The sequence below is a fragment of the Crotalus tigris genome, unplaced genomic scaffold (genome assembly GCF_016545835.1).
Source record: "Crotalus tigris isolate CLP2741 ecotype Arizona unplaced genomic scaffold, ASM1654583v1 scf7180000019095.371713, whole genome shotgun sequence".
Lineage (NCBI taxonomy): Eukaryota > Metazoa > Chordata > Lepidosauria > Squamata > Viperidae > Crotalus > Crotalus tigris.
The window spans coordinates 247,722-265,033 of record NW_024097372.1 but is presented as its reverse complement, the minus strand read 5'-3'; the positions used below and the strand labels follow the sequence as shown (position 1 = coordinate 265,033).

Below are 17,312 nucleotides of genomic sequence, written 5' to 3'. Positions count from 1 at the left end.
TCAATTTGAAATACTGCTGTAATTATCTAATTTACTCCATTAGTAATTGGAGATACATTTACAGGAATAAATATCAGCTGTAGAAAGTATTGTGAGCTGATATTTGATGTCTTACAACATACTGACTTTTGATACAGAATAGAATGTTCTTTTACAACTAAGATACTTTTTATAAAGTATCTTGTGCAGTCTATCAGGCATAATTGTGAAATATATAGATCCCTGAACAATGCAGAACAGTATGATTATGTCTGAATGGGTAGTTTAGCATAATATGATTTGTTAGTCACAAAAGATGATACATTTCTCCAAAGGGGTCTGCATTTGTAGCCAAACTTCAAAATTTTTGTAACTGGAGAGGGGACTCTTTTAAGTAATTCCTTTAAATTAGTAATATCCTGCTTTATATTTCAGACTGTTGAAAATCAGCTTGGATAAACAACCCCAATCTAAAGTTTCCCAACATTTGAGGGCTAATGAGAAGATTTTGAGAGTATGGTCACACTTGCAAAATCTACCCCATCCCACTGTTTGATCACCTCAGCTTGCTTTGTTTTTCTGGGAAGGTAGGGAAGTTTCCAAAGAAAACATTCAGAGTGTATCCCTTATCCCCTCATGTTATTTAAAAGAATGCCTCCAATATACAGTAGTGGCCAAAATTGTGGAAACCTTTTGGGAAAAGGGTATTTTTGAGGTTTGATGGCTAATAACACTTTTTTTGGAGCAGTACCATAAAATTATATATTAATGGAAAGATAATTTAATCAAGAATGTAATGCAAGAAAGTTTGTTTAATTATCTGCACTGTATTCTATGAAAGGTTATAGCCAAATAACTAGAAAAAGGAAGCACAACTTGCTTAGGTTGATATCAGGTAGCTTTCCTTCATCTGATTGTAGCCAATGAGCATGAGTGTTTAGAGAGCCAATCAGGTGTCATCTTGTTTTGCAATGAGCCAATCAGATCACAGTAGGATTCAGTTATTGATGTCATGTATTAAACTAAGAGAAGGACATTGGCCAGTGTGTTATGTGATCACTATCAAGTTGGTTGGGGTGTTTTTGTGTTCTTTCATTTAGTGAGCTTGTAAAATGTAATAAAATTAAAGTAATAGTGCAAACAGTTGACTGGTTGCCCAGAAAGCGATGTAAAATAGTATTATTAAGTGAACAAGTCTACAGTTGTAAAGAAATTAGAAGAAAAATTGGTGGAAACTTAACCAAACGTGGCATTTCTACTGTACATCTTTCCCAAAAGGTTTCCACAATTTTGGCCACTACTGAATAGGCAAAGTTCAGAAAACTAGGAATGCGGGGGGAGAATGCTGCTTCAGGATACCACTTTGCAGCTAGCTTTAATTATACAAAATAGGTATACCTGTTGGGGGAAGTCCTAATCAGCTTGAGAGCAAGTCTGGTTTTTTTGCACAAAAACATCTTTATCAACCTAAGGCCTGCTGATGTATAACTTCTGTTCTAGCACTGGCCATTATGGAGATCTTATACTTTCTATTTTTTTCCTATTATTCTTCATGTATTACGTGTAAACATATGAGATAGTTTATGTTGCAAGATAAATGTATAGACAGAAAAGATATACATACATGGGAAAGAAATATTCACTTCATTAATATTTTTGTTCATTTACAATTTAAACATGAATTCAGAGATTTTCACAATTGTTTTAAGAACTATTTTGAAATGAATTACATTAAAGCTTCCCCTGCTTCAACCCTCTGGAACTGTAACTTATTTTCAGAGTACTTCAATGTATAGTTAATTTGTTCTTGGTTTTTCCGCTTTATTTGTAACTTGATTTGCATGAAGAACAGAGACTTCAAAATTCAGTAATGCAGTGGATCACAGCATAGTTTTAGAGCCTACAATGGCAGCATAGTTGTAGATGACTTTTAAAGTGTCCACCTAGTCATCCTTAGCCTTTGTGATATCTCATGAACCTAACTCCAAGTGACAGGAGAGTACTTTCCATCATGATTTCTTTCAGTAATAGTGTTTTTAGCAGCTTTAATTCAGAACAGTCCTTGTTTAGCCTTCTCTTCTTACTCTTCTATAAAGGACTGATTAATGGCAACATATGGATTTCTATTCCTAAGTGGGATTTTTTTTTTCAATCAGCACTTATGAATGTACAAACAAACGTATATGTACATATATCACTAAATCTGAATTATTAGTCAGAAAAATTGAATGTATGCTATAAAACTGTTTAATGAATGCATGCATGCCTGATATAATAATCAATAAATTTACTGAATTCAAATTTACTGTTGTAAACATTTTACAAAAACAATGCAATTTAACTGGATACAATCATTGGTGAAAAAAATAATCAAAATCATAAATGGCACATTAAAAAAAAATAAAGGTGACAAAACCCAGTCTGCATCTTCTTTCAACTCTGAACAAGCAAAATAGAATGGTATAAAAAGTGTACAGCAAAGATTTCCTTTCAAATTGTGAAAGCTGTAAATACAAAGCGGTTGAACAATTGTAATATAATTACAGTAACCAGGTGAATTACAGTAAAAGGTACTTGATCCAGTTATACTTTGCTATTGAAACAATTTATTGGCAGTTGACTGTGTTTTCTGAAAGACAGCTAGACTTTGGCAATTGGAGGTTTGAAATAACATTAAAGTTCAAAGAGACAGTCACAGCATCTTCGTGGAAGGTGATTTGTACACCAAGGCTCAGAGGTCCTGAAAACTGGTTCCAAAAGTGCAAGTGTCCTGCACAGATAGCTTAAAGCTGCTGGTACAGTCTGTCACCAACAGATTTGTTGTTTTTTGCATAGTTCACACATCACTGGAAACGTGAAACGTGTGCTATTTTTGGCAAGAGCAAGAGGAAGTGATATTGGTGAAAGTTGTCATATTGGTCATGCTAGCTCATGCAGAAAGCTGCTACCTAATGTTGTTAGACACTGAATACTGATTCTGCTTTTGTTGAAGCAGTTCTGTAATTGCCAGCAACTTCTTTAGCACATGCTGTTTTAAAAAAGAAGAAGTAAATTTACTAAATTATTCATGGTCTTTCTGGAAGTTTTAAAGGCTGAAAGAAATGATGTTTATTTATTTAAATATATTTAGAATACTTTTGGATTTTGAGCAAGGAAAAGACAATCTAAAAGTTTTCTAGCTTGAATACGTACATCAAAGTAACTTGCCTGCAGCTTTAACATTTAAATAAAGCAAGTGATGATATGCAATGAATATAAAAATGTAATGTCTTGCAACATCACTTTGTACTAATCATGGATATTACTCAAAATACCCACTGTATTTGAAACATAGATAAAATCAAGACAGCCATGCTAAAAGATCCACTCATTTCACAGTATGTGATGTTGCTTTGCTAATTCCACCATCTGCAGTCTATAAGTGCCATCTTTTGAAGCTGCTCAAGAGTCTCCAAAGCCAGAGCAGACTTTCAGAGGTCAGGAGAAAAGACACTTTGGTGAGTTTGCTTCCTTTCAATTTTACCCATAAAAGCTTGTAGATGATGAATTCCATTTTAAGTGAATAGGAATTCATTCCATTGACTACAACATGATTTCAGTAAACTTTTACTGATCTTTTCACAAGTGTGTATTTCTGTTTTTATCTTCAGTTTATTTCACTTCATACACATTCAACTATGATTCTTTAACTTGCAGAAAAAAAATCTTCAATACTTTAGAAGAAATACCCAGTTTACTTGAATTATCTCTGAATATTAAAACATTCCCAATCCAAGATTCCAAAAAAGAAAACTGTACCACACTTAAATTTGTCTGTAATACACTTTCAATACAATTACTTTGGAAAACACCAAGTTTGCAGAGCATCACACTGCTTTGGTATTTGGCACATAGAAAAGCAAAAGACAAGGTCAATGTGATTCTATGATTCAGACTTAATCAAGCACAATAGTATTTAAAAGACCAGCCAAAGCAAATGTTTTAATCCAAATTTCAAAAATGTCTGCTTTAAATACAGACTCTCCTAAGAAAGTAAGGATTTTTCAGAAGCCAGGAATTCTCACTTCAGATACTAAATTCTAAAAGTAGAATTTATTTTATTCTATGTTTCACCTTTATGATTTGAGATTTTGATATATTTACAGTTAACTAATAGTATTACTAAGGTTTTTTTTCTAAATGAAGGCTATAAAAAATATAGAGATTGAGATTCTTCCCTAAGCTGGCTGCTTCTCAGTAGGAAGATTTTTCCTGCCAATGATCTGCTTTTGCTGCCAAAACTGGTTCTAAGGCAGTGTTGCTCCCTGGATTTGAATGGCGGCACTTAGGAATTAGCCAAGATGACTTCTGGACGATTGTGGAGTCACCTGGGAGAAGGAAACTTGAAAGTTTCTACATTTAGGTAAGAAAAACCAAATGTACAGGTATAGTATAGGGGGTACCTTGCTCAATAGTAGTTAATGTGAGAGGGATCTCGGAGTTCTAGTGGACAATCACCTAAATATGAGCCAGCAGTGTGCTGCAGCTGCCAAAAAAGCCAACACAGTGCTAGGCTGCATTAACAGGAATAGGAACAAGATCACATGAAGTGTTAATACTACTTTACAATGCCTTGGTAAGGCCACACTTGGAATCCAGTTTTGGTCACCATGATGTAAAAAAGATATTGAGACTCTAAAAAGAGTACAGAGAAGAGCAACAAAGATGATTAGGGGACTGGAGGCTAAAGCATAAAGAAAGGTTGCTGGAATTGAATATGTCTAGTTTAATGAAGAGAAGGACAAGGGGTGACATGATATCTCAGGGGCTGCCACAAAGAAGAGGGAATCAAGCTATTCTCCAAAGCAAGACAAGAAGCAATGGATGGAAACTAATGAAAGAGAGAAGCAACCTAGAGCTAAGGAAAAACTTCCTGACAGTTAGAACAATTAACCAGTGGAACAACCTACCTCTAGAAGTTGTGAATGCTCCAACATTGGAAGTTTTTAAGAAGAGACTGGACAACTATTTGTCTGAAATGATATAGGACTTCCTGCCTGAGCAGGGAGTTGCACTAGAAGACCTCCAAGGTCCATTCCAACTACTATTATTATTATTATGGATCATTGCACAGTCAGTCAGATGTTCAGACTGGATTTGGCATTTTGTCTACCTATCGAGTCCTTACCCAGGACCTGGGATAGGCAGATGTGGATGTTTGATGGTATTACAGATATCGTCGCAGGATGGAAGCAGTTCCTAGTAAGGCCGCCTTTTGCAATTGACTAATAGCGAATTTGTCAATGCCAGTGATGTTCAAGTGGTGCTCCAGTTGTTTTGGGATTGCACCCCAGGAGCCTATTACTATTGGTATTACCCTTGCTTGCTTTTGCCACAGTCTTTCTATTTCTATTTGTAGGTCTTTGTATTTTGTTATCTTCTCCAGTTCTTTCTCGTCTATTCTGCTGTCTCCAGGCACTGCCACGTCCACTATCCAGACTTTTTTGTCTTTCTTATCGACAATTGTTAAGTCTGGGGTGTTATGTTGCAGGTGCTTGTCTGTTTGAATTCTGAAGTCCCAGAGCAGTTTAATTTTATCATTTTCTATGACTTTCTCTATTTTATGATCCCACCAGTTTTTGCTTACAGGCAAATGATATTTTTTGCAGATCTTCCAATGCACCATTGTTGCTACTTTGTCATGCCGCTGCTTGTATCAGTCTGTGCAATCTTCTTGCAACAGCTTACCAGGTGGTCCACTGTTTCTTCAGCTTCTTTGCATAGGCGGCACTTACTGTCTGTTGCTGTCTTCTCAATTTTGACTTTATATGCATTTGTCCTTAAGGCTTGGTCTTGTGCAGCCAGAATTAGTCCCTCGTTCTCTTTCTTCAATTTTCCTGCTCTTAGCCATTGCCAGGTCTTGTTATTATCTGCTTTCCCAGCTATTTTTTTAACGTATTGGCCATGTAGTGCTTTGTCTTCCCATGCCTCTATTCTGTTCTTCATTTGGTCTTTCTTGTAGGCCAGTTTGGTCTCTCCAGTAGTCAGTAAGCCTTCCTGATATACTAATTTCAGTGCATCTTCATCATTGTTCTTCAGATATTCTTCCAAAGCCATTTTTTCTTCTTTAACCATCTGATGTACTTGTAGCATTCCACGCCCACCTATTTGCTTTGGTAGATAAAGTCTGTCAATGTCACTGCGTGGATGAAGGGCATGATTCATTGTCATTATTTTTCTGGTCTTCCTATCCATTGCTTTTAGTTCTGCTTGAGCCCAGTCCACTATTCCAGCTATGTACCTAATGACTGGAATTGCCCAGGTGTTAATTGCCTTTATGGTATTTCCTCCATTGAGTTTGGACTTTAAGATCTTCTTCGCTCTCTCGATGTATTCACTGATAATCTTTTTCTTGACTTCAGTGTGCTTGATGTTGTCAGCTTGAAGGATACCCAAGTATCTGTAGTAATCTTCCTCATCCAGACTCTTAATGTTATTTTCGTGGGGCATCTTGATTCCTTCAGTTTTCACTATTTTTCCTTGTTTGATAGTAAGTGTGACACATTTGTCCAAGCCAAACTCCATTACAATATCTTGGCTATATATCTGGACAGTGTTGAGCAGCGATTCTATTTCATATGATGTTTTTCCATACAGCTTCAGATCATCCATGTAAAGGAGATGGGATAGTCTGACAGATGTTTTTGATGTTTGATAGCCATGTCCTGAGTTATTCAGTATTGTGACAGAGGAAACAATGCAATAACAAATAGTAATGGTGATAATGAATCTCCTTGAAATATTCCTCTCTTGATATTAACCTCTCCCAGTCTCTCACCCTTGATCTGCAACTGTATCTTCCATTGTGCCATCGATCTTTGCACAAATTTTCTGATGTTTCTACTGACTCCTGTTATTTCTAGGCACTTGATTATCCAGTCATGTGGCAGAGAGTCAAATGCCTTTTTGTAGTCAATCCATGCCACATTCAGGTTGGTCTTCCTTTTCTTGTAGTTTTCCAAGATCATTTTGTCTATCAGGAGTTGATCTTTTGTTCCTCTGCTATTGGGGCGGTTTCCTTTCTGCTCAGGTGGAAAGAGATTGTTTTCAACTAGATGCTGTTGTACTGCATCAGCTACCACACCAGTTAGTAATTTGAAAGTTGTTGATAAGCAGGTAATTGGCCTGTAGTTGCCTGGTGTTGCCCCTTTTGCTGGATTTTTCATTATTAGGTAGGTTTTCCCAGTTGTTAGCCACTTTTCAATTTCTCCTCCTTGTAGTATATTGTTAAACTGCTTGGCAATGAGTGGGTGTGTAACAGATGTTTCATCCAAACCCATGCAGTTCATCTTCACCTGGTGCTTACCAATTTTTGATTTTCCTTGCTCTTTTTTCTACCATTTTTGTTGTTATTACTAGTTCTTTCATTTCAACTTCTGTTTTATTTGTATCCACCTCTTTTAACCAAGCCACATCCTTGTTGTATTTCTTTGGGTTATCCCATATCTGCTTCCAGAACTGCACTGTTTCTTCCTTGTCAGGTACTGACTGATTCCTTGCAGTTTCTCCATTGATGGATTGGTAGAAACGTTTCTGATTGGATTGAAATTGGAGGTTCTGCCTATAGTTTGCAATTCGAGCTTCATATCTACTGATTTTCCTGGCTATAGCTGTTATTTGTTGCTTTATTATTTCCAGTGCTTCCTTGATCTTCCTTGTTTCGAAGTGGTATTTCTTGATTAGGTATTCTTTGGTCTTCTTGTTCTTCAGCTTCTTTTCTTTCATCTGTTCTAGCTTGCTTGCATGTGATCTTAACTTGCTGATCTTATTTTCTAGTCTAACCTTCCATTTTTCTGGTGCACTGTTTGTTTGTTTTTCTTCTTTGTTGGTTTTGCATCCCAGGTATTCAATTATAACTGCACCTGTGCTGTACATTAGTTCGTTTGTTTCTTGCAGTGAATTGGTGCTTATTCTTGATATTGCAGTATTTGCATCTTTTAATGCTTGTGCTAGCTGTTTCTTTGGAACAAGCTTCAATGCAGGCAACCTTATTCTGTTGTTTTTGTGCTGTTCTAGGTGCTCAGTTATTCTTTGTTTCAATTCTTTTATTTCTTTAGTTAGAGGGTTTTGTTCTTCCTGAGGTAGAGGTGCCTGATTTCCAAATGAGAACAGTTGTATATCTCTGCTGGATTCCTTCACTGCCAACTCCCCTTTTGATTTCTTTGCCCTGGGTAAACCTTTGCAGTTCGTCCAATTCTGTCTCTGTGAATACTTTATTTTGTATTATAAATCGGCGTTGATCTGCTAGTCTCTGTTCTGTTATTTCTGATTCTGGATGTTGTTCTTTCCAGAACTGGTGCATTTGTTTTAGATATCCTCTTCTTGTTGGACTTGATCTGTAGTAACAGATCATTATTTCTTTGTTTTTCATCACTGTGTATCTGTGACGGGTAAACACCTTTTCTTCCAGTAGTTCTGCAGCTGCTGGCCCTGGTTGCTCAGCCAACAGTCCTGAGTCCTGTAACCCATTTTTCACCAGATATCTAGGAACTCCAATATCTAGCGCGGACCTTGTTAACCCGGGCGACACCCGAGCCGGTATGGCATTCTGTAATTTACGTCTCACCATATTTTTTTTATGGGAGAGACACTCTGTCTGACTCCTCTGATGAGACCTGTCCAGTATGGTTGAACCTCTGGCATAGCTCTCATCTTCCTCAGAGTACACAAGCCCCACAACCACGTCAAGGTAGTGCCTCACTGGGGGATTATTATTATTATATTTTATTGTTATTATTAAAATTGCAATTCCCTGTAGGAGCAGCCAGAAAGTCATTGGTCTTTCATCCACCTTTTCTTCTCAGCAGACTGTTTTCGTAAACAAGCCTGGGTTTTAACTTCACGTTTTGAAGTTTTTGTTTTGCTTTGTTTTTTATTTCTAAAAGTTAATTGTCTGGTTTTATCTGTTCTTGCTTTTTTTCCTTTGCTTTACTTGGCTGTTTTTATTAACTTCTGTTTTTCCAAATGGAAAATCATGACATGTTGCTGGATAGTGAAAGTACTTTTACTTGATTTACATTTTTATTGGACATTCACTACAGGGATTTTGAATTTCATTCAATTTGCAAAAAATGTAGACTTTATTTTTATCAATCTTTATTTTAATTTTGTATTGAAATATCCAGAAAATATCTTCCCTGCTCCTTTGTCAGTTTTCTTATTCTGCTTTGAAGAATTCTCTTATCTACTACGTAGAGCAACAACTTATCGGATTACAGACAAGGAATCAGGCTGATTCTCGAAAAAATATTGTTTGATAACATGCAATTCTTAGCTGAAAGCTTTTTAAAAAAGTTTGATAAACTCATAAAGTCTGTGGTATTCAGAAGCAAATAACTAGATAAATTAAACCCATAAAAGGAATGTGATTCAAAAGCAGTAGTTTTGCTGGGAAAAGCAGAAGTTAATGGTAGATCCAAGAAATAAAGCAGAAAAAAATAGATAAAATCCAGCAGAAGATTGAAATAAATCAGCATTCAAGCACCCAATTAAAAATAAAGAACAAAGCAAAACTTCAAAAAGTAATGTTAAAATCCAGGCTTGCTTATTAGAACTTTCTGCTGATAGGAAGAGATGGAGAAAAGACCAATGACTTTTCAGCTGCTCCCACTGGGAGCTGAAATTTTCAAGATTCCACCTCCTGGGTAGGTCCACAGCTATCCAAAAATTGTCTTGGGTCATTCCTAAATGCCTCCATTCAAATCCAGGAAGCAACACTACCAAAGAATCAGCTTTGGCAACAAAAACAGATCATTAGCAGGAGAGAAAAAATTTCGTACTGGGCAGCAGCCATCTTGGGGGAAGGAGCCCCCTAGATGGGGAGTGACAAATCAATTCTCCACATATTTTGGAACTAACCTATGTTTAGTATCAGCTCTTACCTGCATTGCCCCTCGCTCATTACTGAGTGTTCGAAGTTCATCTGAATGTGCCACACAAATCTCATGAAGGGCTGCTAGATCACGAGATAAGTCAGTTCTAGAGGGCTCTGTAGTGTCTGGAAGCTCAGGTATGTTCTTGAACAAAATATAACAAAGATTATATTTCATAAAATAATACAAAAGTCATGCTTTTCTTTTTACCATTGTTTGACAATGTTTATCCATATAGAGAATGATTACAGTCATTGTCATTCTTTAACTACAGGCCACTTAAGACTTAAATGACATAATGAGTGCTTTTAAAAAGTTGTGTAAGCATCACAGGAGCTAAAATTGTGTAACTAACCCAATTGTTGAATGATGCAGGAAGCTCAAGTAAGAACTGATATGCAATGCTGCATTTTAGAAATATTAGGCCTTACCTGTGAAGTTTAACCTTCCATTTTTAATACCAGTAGGGTGAACTACAATTTTATCCAATGCTAGTGAATAAGCATGGCAAACAGCTACATTGAATTAATGTGCACTGAAAGAAGATGTTCTATGCAAGAAAAATATATCCCATGAGCAAAGATGGTAATGGGAATATATAAAATAGCAAGACAGGAATAAGCAGGGAGATGAAGTACATAAAACAGAGGGACAATATCACTTGAATATTTAAAAAAATCCATTGAAATTACTTTCACACATAAAAACAAGCCACATAAAGAAAAGCCATTTTATAAAGCACAGATGATGCCTTGGAGAATAAGCAATTAATACTTCGAAGTACATTTCTGAAACTAGGGAAATAAAAACTCTTTTCCCAATTCTCAATGAGGAGATAATAACACAAATCTTCTCAAAACTAATAGTTATGGTATAGATAAGTGTTCTTACCCCAAGTTCATCCAAAAACATGATCATCCTGTGTTTGTTACTCTTGATAAATGGATTTACACCTTCCATATAAGGCTCCTAAAAGTAAGTAAGATGCTATCTTTATTCTACATATATTGTAATATATGAAATAATTTTAAATTTTGATTTCTAGATGAACTCCCAGAGCAGTTTAAGTAGTTAAAATATTTTAATATCCCTTTTCTATATTTAATGAAAATCACATCAAAAGATTCACATGAGAAAAGGCTAAGTCACAAATGTTTAATATACTTTGTAAAATGGTAACAATGGTAATGAGTTTCCTTTATGAGACTTACTAAATCTCATTCTATTTATTATATAGGAGAAACAGTTAGCAAAGCTACTGACCAGAACTCACAAGGGAAATTCATAATTGGTCTTTAAAAGGAAGCAGTTTTTAAATTGTGAAAAGATTTACAGTCCTTCAAAATGAACTGAGAAGTAAAGTGATAACCTATCTAACCAGTACAGGCCAATATATATGTATTGGCATTCTGGATCAATTCAAATTACTAAGTTGTTTTCAAGAAAAACCCCATGTGGATCATACAGCAAAATCAAAACTGAAAATAAAGAGTTTTGTTCTGTTTCTTTGGATTTTGTTTTTATACTTGGTAAGATTTGATATAATACAAAAAATGCTTTCAAAATTCAAATATTCAATCACAATTCAGATTCTTAGAATTTAAAAGTATGATTAATGTGATTTTTATCGTATTAATGGTTTTTAATTACTGAGAATTCCTAATCAAGAAAACGAAAACATGATCAAGAACTTATTCTAATTGTTTCAGTGTCTTTTAATCTCATTGCTAAGAATGAGGTAAGTTATGGGCCCAAAACCATTTTCAATGGCCATTCTCTGGAATAGCCAGAATACACTAAAAAAAAAAAGAAGCCAATGTGCATGACCATATCATTTAGTCAGACAACTGGCCAAGGCTAGGTTCTGCAACTAGTACAGGTTAACTTCAACTTACAACCATTCATTTAGTGACTGTTCAAAATTACAACACACTGAAAAAAGTGACTCACAAGTGATCCTTGCACTTACGACCATTGCAACATCCCCAGCATCACATGATAACACTCAGGCACTTAGCAAGTGTCATCTATTTATGATAGTTGCAGCAACCCAGGATCACGTGATCACCATTTGTGACCTTCTCAGCTGGCCTCCAACAAGCAAAGGGGGAAGCTGCATTCACTTAATGAGTAAATGATTCACTTAACAACTGCAGTGACTCATTTAACATCTATAGCAACAAGGTCACAAAATTGGGTGTGACTCACTTAACAACTGTCTTAACAATGAAAATTCTAATCCCAACTGTAGTCATAGGTGAAGGCCTACCTGTATGATCTGCAAACCATAGCAAAACCTTTGTTTGAAATTTCCAACCTACAAAACAGTTTTCTTACTGTCTCCTGCCCAATCTAGAGAGATACAATCACCTTTAAAAGGAACAAACATGAACAGGAATGCAAAAAACAAGTTATGATTTCTTTATTCATTTGTAATATGACTCTGGTCTGCTTTGGGAATGTCCAACAACTCATAATTTAATCCGATATGTGGACATAGGATGTAAGGAAATCCTTTCCCCTGATGACTAATTATGGGACTATCTGCATGCAAAGTATACAGCAATTAGGATAGACAGTTTGCTTGTTCTTTCTTGATGAGAGTATAATGAACCAATTATGTTTACCTTAGCTCCAAACTCAACAAGATTTGCCAAATTCTGCACAGACTTAGCGACCAGTGTCAGTGTTCTTGCTGCAGTCAGAGAAGGAGAATCTGTAACAAACAGTTTGAAAATTACAGCCAATATTTCAATAATTTATAGCAAGCCAACCTAAGCCAAGTTCTTCCTTCTAAGCCACATTAAACCAGCTAAGTTGCTCCTGATTTAAGTGGTTAACTGATAGCTCTTTGAAGGGGAAATCCACAAAACATAGCATTTCTTTTCCTAAATCAATAATATAAAATAGAAATCTTAAGGTAGTAAATTCTGGCAGCTTCTCCTTTCCTAAAATTTCTTTAAAGAAAAAAAAATTGGCCAGCTAGTTGTTTAGGAAATATATCAAAATAATTATGCAACAGCATATTTTTCATTTTCTTCCTAGTATCTAACCTTCTCAAAACAATTCAAAGTGAATTGTTGAGTAGCAGTATTAACTTATTTTACAAAAAATGTTGAAAGGAAAACGTTTAGGAAAGTTTAGCAGTATTAGACATATGCTGAATCCATACAAATGCACCAGATCCATATACTCTCATTCTCACTCTCAGTCTCATTCTATTACTGACATTTCTAATAAGAATTATACATTTAAAAAAGCACTTAAACCTATTTAACCAAGCAACAGAATTTACTTTTTCCATGACTGCATTTGAAACTAAATAGGCATTATTGTCCTAATGCTAAATATGAGTTAATTATTATCTAATGTACTCACCTGAGATGATATTAAACATCCTTGGATTTAGAATAGCAGGGCAGATCAGCCGAAGGAAAACAAAGCCACTAAAATTATAGATACAAGAATATGTTGGTGTTTGAAATAAATGAACAAAAGAGTGTGAAATTATTATTAAGATACACGATAAAATTAATTCATTTATCTCATTATTCTTGTATATAAACTAGCAATAGTTTATAATTTTTCAGCCATTATTCTAAAGCAGAAAAATTATCCTTTCAACACATATATCTAATACCTTGTAAAATGTTCCTTACTGATTGACAGAATGATAGAAAAGATTTTCAAAGGTTCTAAATTTTCCAAGCTATATCACCCTACCAATGTAAAATTCGACTCTGTTTCCGAACTAATATTTTCTCTCAAGTTTTAACGGTATTTTTTCTGCACATGCAATCTTTTATCTAAATATGTTATATTGTTGTGTAATTTATGAAAAGTGATTTTTATAACTATGAAAGCTGAATATCATGAATTTTCAAAGTTTTAAAACAATGTATCTTTTCAAAGATGGCTGAAAAATAAAACATGAAAGTAATTTTCTCAATTATAGCATATAACAGGCAACAAAGCAAAAATAAAAATAAAAATATTTTACCTAACTACTCTTGTCCTCATGGTTGTGTTGGCTGGCCATTTGCTCTGAACAGATTTTTGTAAGCAACCATAAATATACCTCAATATCCTATTCAAATAATACAATTGGAATAATAAAAAAATCAAGTTTTACTATAGTCAAATATTTCAAAATGATAGCTAACATATATTCCTGATACTTCATTTAAAAAAATGTTGCATGACTCAATAAATATATTACACAAAAGCTTTAGCAAAGTATTGAACTCTTCATAAAATTTATTTTTAGGTATCAGCTGAATAACTGAAAAATATGTAATTTCAAAACAAATATAAGAACTTTCTAAGAGTTTATTCAGTTTATAGTAGTGGTGGCAGCATGGTGGCCTAGTAGTGAAAACGCTCGCCTCCTACTCAGGACGTTGAGAGCTCAACCTTGGTAGCGCAGATGTTTCTCTCCCAGTACAAAGAAAAAAATATCTGCTGTGAATTCCACATGATCTCAGGAAGGGCATCCAGCCAGTAAATGCTCAGCTCCATCCAGTGGCCCCGATTTTACCCCAAATTAAGGGATTACAGGGTCATAAAAATGGAATGATTCAAGTTTATAGTAGAAATAAAGTGACTTCAGACTGTAATAGCATTTCCAGTTCAATACATCATAATCAACATTTAGGTGAAAACCAAGGAAATGTATTTTTCTAAAGTTACAGAGGTTCTACTATACACACATATACTTACTCACAAACACTCTGCTAGTGAACAAAATCTAGGAACTTGGCCCAGGAATAACTTTATAGAAAGAACTATATCAGAACAATAGACAGAATGTGTTCTAATACATGTGAAATTAAAACAACCAAATTTCAACAGATTTTCTAAAAAATACAGATGAACTTACGGAGGTAGAATTTCTGCAGCCATGAATATTTTTTCCACTAGCTCTGAAAGGATACTTAATAGATGTGCTAAGTTAGTATTTACATCTTCATTTTTTTCTAATTTTGAAGGATTCAACTGAAATATAAAACCAGAAATTGAATATTTTTATTTTGAATGAAATAGATGAAATATGTTTACAATACACAGCAGTTTAAGATTAGAAGATTAAGACTATTGCGGTACACCAAAATTTTAAATTCAATAATAAGCATATGGATTATAATGCCATAAAACCAAGCATTCTTGGCTTTTTGGGGTTCCATTTTGACCTCCGAGAAACCTACAAATCTTTGTCAGAAAAGTATATTTAACTTCATCAAATAAAAAAGAAAGACACTGTCTATATTACAATGGAAAAAGATTATATACAGGTTAAATACAACTTTTTTTAAAAAAAAAACAAAAACAAATAGTTAATATGTGCTTCTTTATTAATCCACTCAATCGATAACATGATGATGCACTTTCTGGGTACAATAATTTTAGACAGAGGTTATTAAGTTAGCAAACATTTTTAATCTTCTAATTCCATCTGAGATTAGGGTAGCCCCAACCCTATTGGCCTTTTGCAATACCCTTAAAACTTGGTTTTGTACATGGGCCTGGGATCCCAGGTGTATGATAAAGCCCAGCTCTTGGCTTTGTTGATGGTTATTTTATGAGGCTTGGCTGCAATGTTTTTTCTGTTTGATTTATTTTACTGTAAGCTGCTCAGAGTCATATATATGTGATGGTTGGTATATAAATAATTTTTTTTTAAAAAAAAAAAAAAACAAGTTTTAGAGTCTAGAGCAGTGGTTCTCAATCTTCCTAATGCCGCGACTCTTTAATACAGTTCCTCATGTTGTGGTGACCCCCAACCATAAAATTATTTTCATTGCTACTTCATAACTGTAATTTTGCTATTGTTATGAATCGTAATGTAAGTATCTGATATGCAGGATGTATTTTCATTGTTACAAATTGAACATAATTAAAGCATAGTGATTAAACACAAAAACAATATGTAATTATAATTTATTTCTAATTACAAATAAATGAAACTTTGTCTTGAAGCATGGGTGCCAAATCACACCTTCAGCTGCTCCACCTATGGCTCTGAAGGGAGATCTGACCTTTTCTCTTCTTTAAATGAGTCCTTGAAGTTGCCTGATTAGGTTAAGCATGACCTGTGAAAAATTAATATGACTGTGTATGGGGGGAGGGCTTATGGGGTGGGAGAAAATAAGGATTAGTTGAGGTGATAGTCAAGGGGAGCTATACTTGTAGACATTTGTTGTCCATGTGTGTGATGTGGCCCACACAATTTACCTCTTCAGCCTGAGCCACTGCCCGTTTTTCTACCTCCAGCTGAAATTCACTGAAGGTGTGGAAGAGGACCCCTGTCCTTCCAGGACAATTGATCCTAATGACCTTCAGAGCTTCTCTCTCTTTAGAAGGCAGAAGGGAAACCTTGGCTCTTTTATGACTCGTGGACTTCAACTCCCAGAATTCCTGAGCCAGCATAGCTCAGTTCTGGAGCTGTGCCTGCCAGAATCTTAGGAGAGATTTTTGGAAGGAGGTCTTGTCCACTGAGGCAGGCAGTAGAAGGGAAATCCATTCCTTCCTCCCAACCCACTACTGGTTCCACTGAGCAATAATCAACTGCTTTTGGTGCAGCAGCCAGGGCAGGAAGAATGGAGGGCATTACTGCAGCAATTGCAAGAAAAGGCCCCTTGCAGCTTCTTGATTCCACACTAGGAGCAGATTCATTTTGCCTCCCCCCTCTTCCCGGCTCTCCAGAGGCACACTAAGAAACAGAGAAAAGACAGGCAGGAGGGGAAAGGGAAACACATGCTGCAGACCAAAACATCCACCCAAAGCAGCTTTCATCTCCAAAGCTCCCTCCTTTTGATCTCTTCCCTTTTCACTGCCTGGACCAGTTTTCCTTTTCCCACCTGTAATGAAATGGTGCTCCCTTCCCCTGAATCTCACAAGTAGGAAGCCATCAAGGGGGGGAGGAGGAGGGATTGAGCAGCAGAAATCAAAAAGTACATACTGTCTTACGGAGAGCTGCAGGGATCTCAGAGGAGGAAAGGACAAGGGGGGGGGGGGAAATCAGCTGCCGTGGGAAGAAAGCAGCTTTTTCTGGGAAGCGAACAGACATACCACCATCCCTCCCCCACTCTGGAGCATGAGGAGACCGCCTCAATGTAAAGCTTGCTGGGCTTCTTGCAAGCTCAGTTGCGTCTGCGTGCCTGCTCGCGAGATCTCGAAGCTTGGTTTTCTTACTCCACAGCAGAAGAGTTGGGGAACTTTCCTAGCTGTCCAGCTATCCACCCGCCCACAGAGGAGCAGTGGCTTTGTAGGCCCGCCCATCCCCGCTTTGAGCCGAGTGTCAGTTTTATAATCTGACATCTGCCTCAAAGCACTTCTCCATCGCGAGGAGGCGGAGGTAGCAGCCTGCCAGGTGGATACCTTCTTCTTCTTCCTCTCCCTCCTCCCTGAAATGATGAGAGTAGG

The 17,312-nt window shown here is 36.0% G+C and overlaps 1 protein-coding gene across 1 annotated transcript in view; it reads right to left on the bottom strand.

Moving 5' to 3' along the window:
• Window positions 1–2,202: 2,202 nt before the first annotated feature.
• Window positions 2,203–17,312, bottom strand: part of RASA1 (RAS p21 protein activator 1) — a 55,103-nt gene continuing 39,993 nt past the window's right edge. The window contains exons 19-25 of the mRNA XM_039359599.1: window positions 14,770–14,885; window positions 13,891–13,977; window positions 13,269–13,336; window positions 12,518–12,606; window positions 10,782–10,859; window positions 9,900–10,034; window positions 2,203–3,007 (exon numbers count right to left, since the gene is read on the bottom strand). Of these exons, the coding sequence (XP_039215533.1) occupies window positions 2,924–3,007; window positions 9,900–10,034; window positions 10,782–10,859; window positions 12,518–12,606; window positions 13,269–13,336; window positions 13,891–13,977; window positions 14,770–14,885 (657 nt within the window). The 3' untranslated portion in view covers window positions 2,203–2,923. The remainder of the gene's footprint in view (window positions 3,008–9,899; window positions 10,035–10,781; window positions 10,860–12,517; window positions 12,607–13,268; window positions 13,337–13,890; window positions 13,978–14,769; window positions 14,886–17,312) is intronic.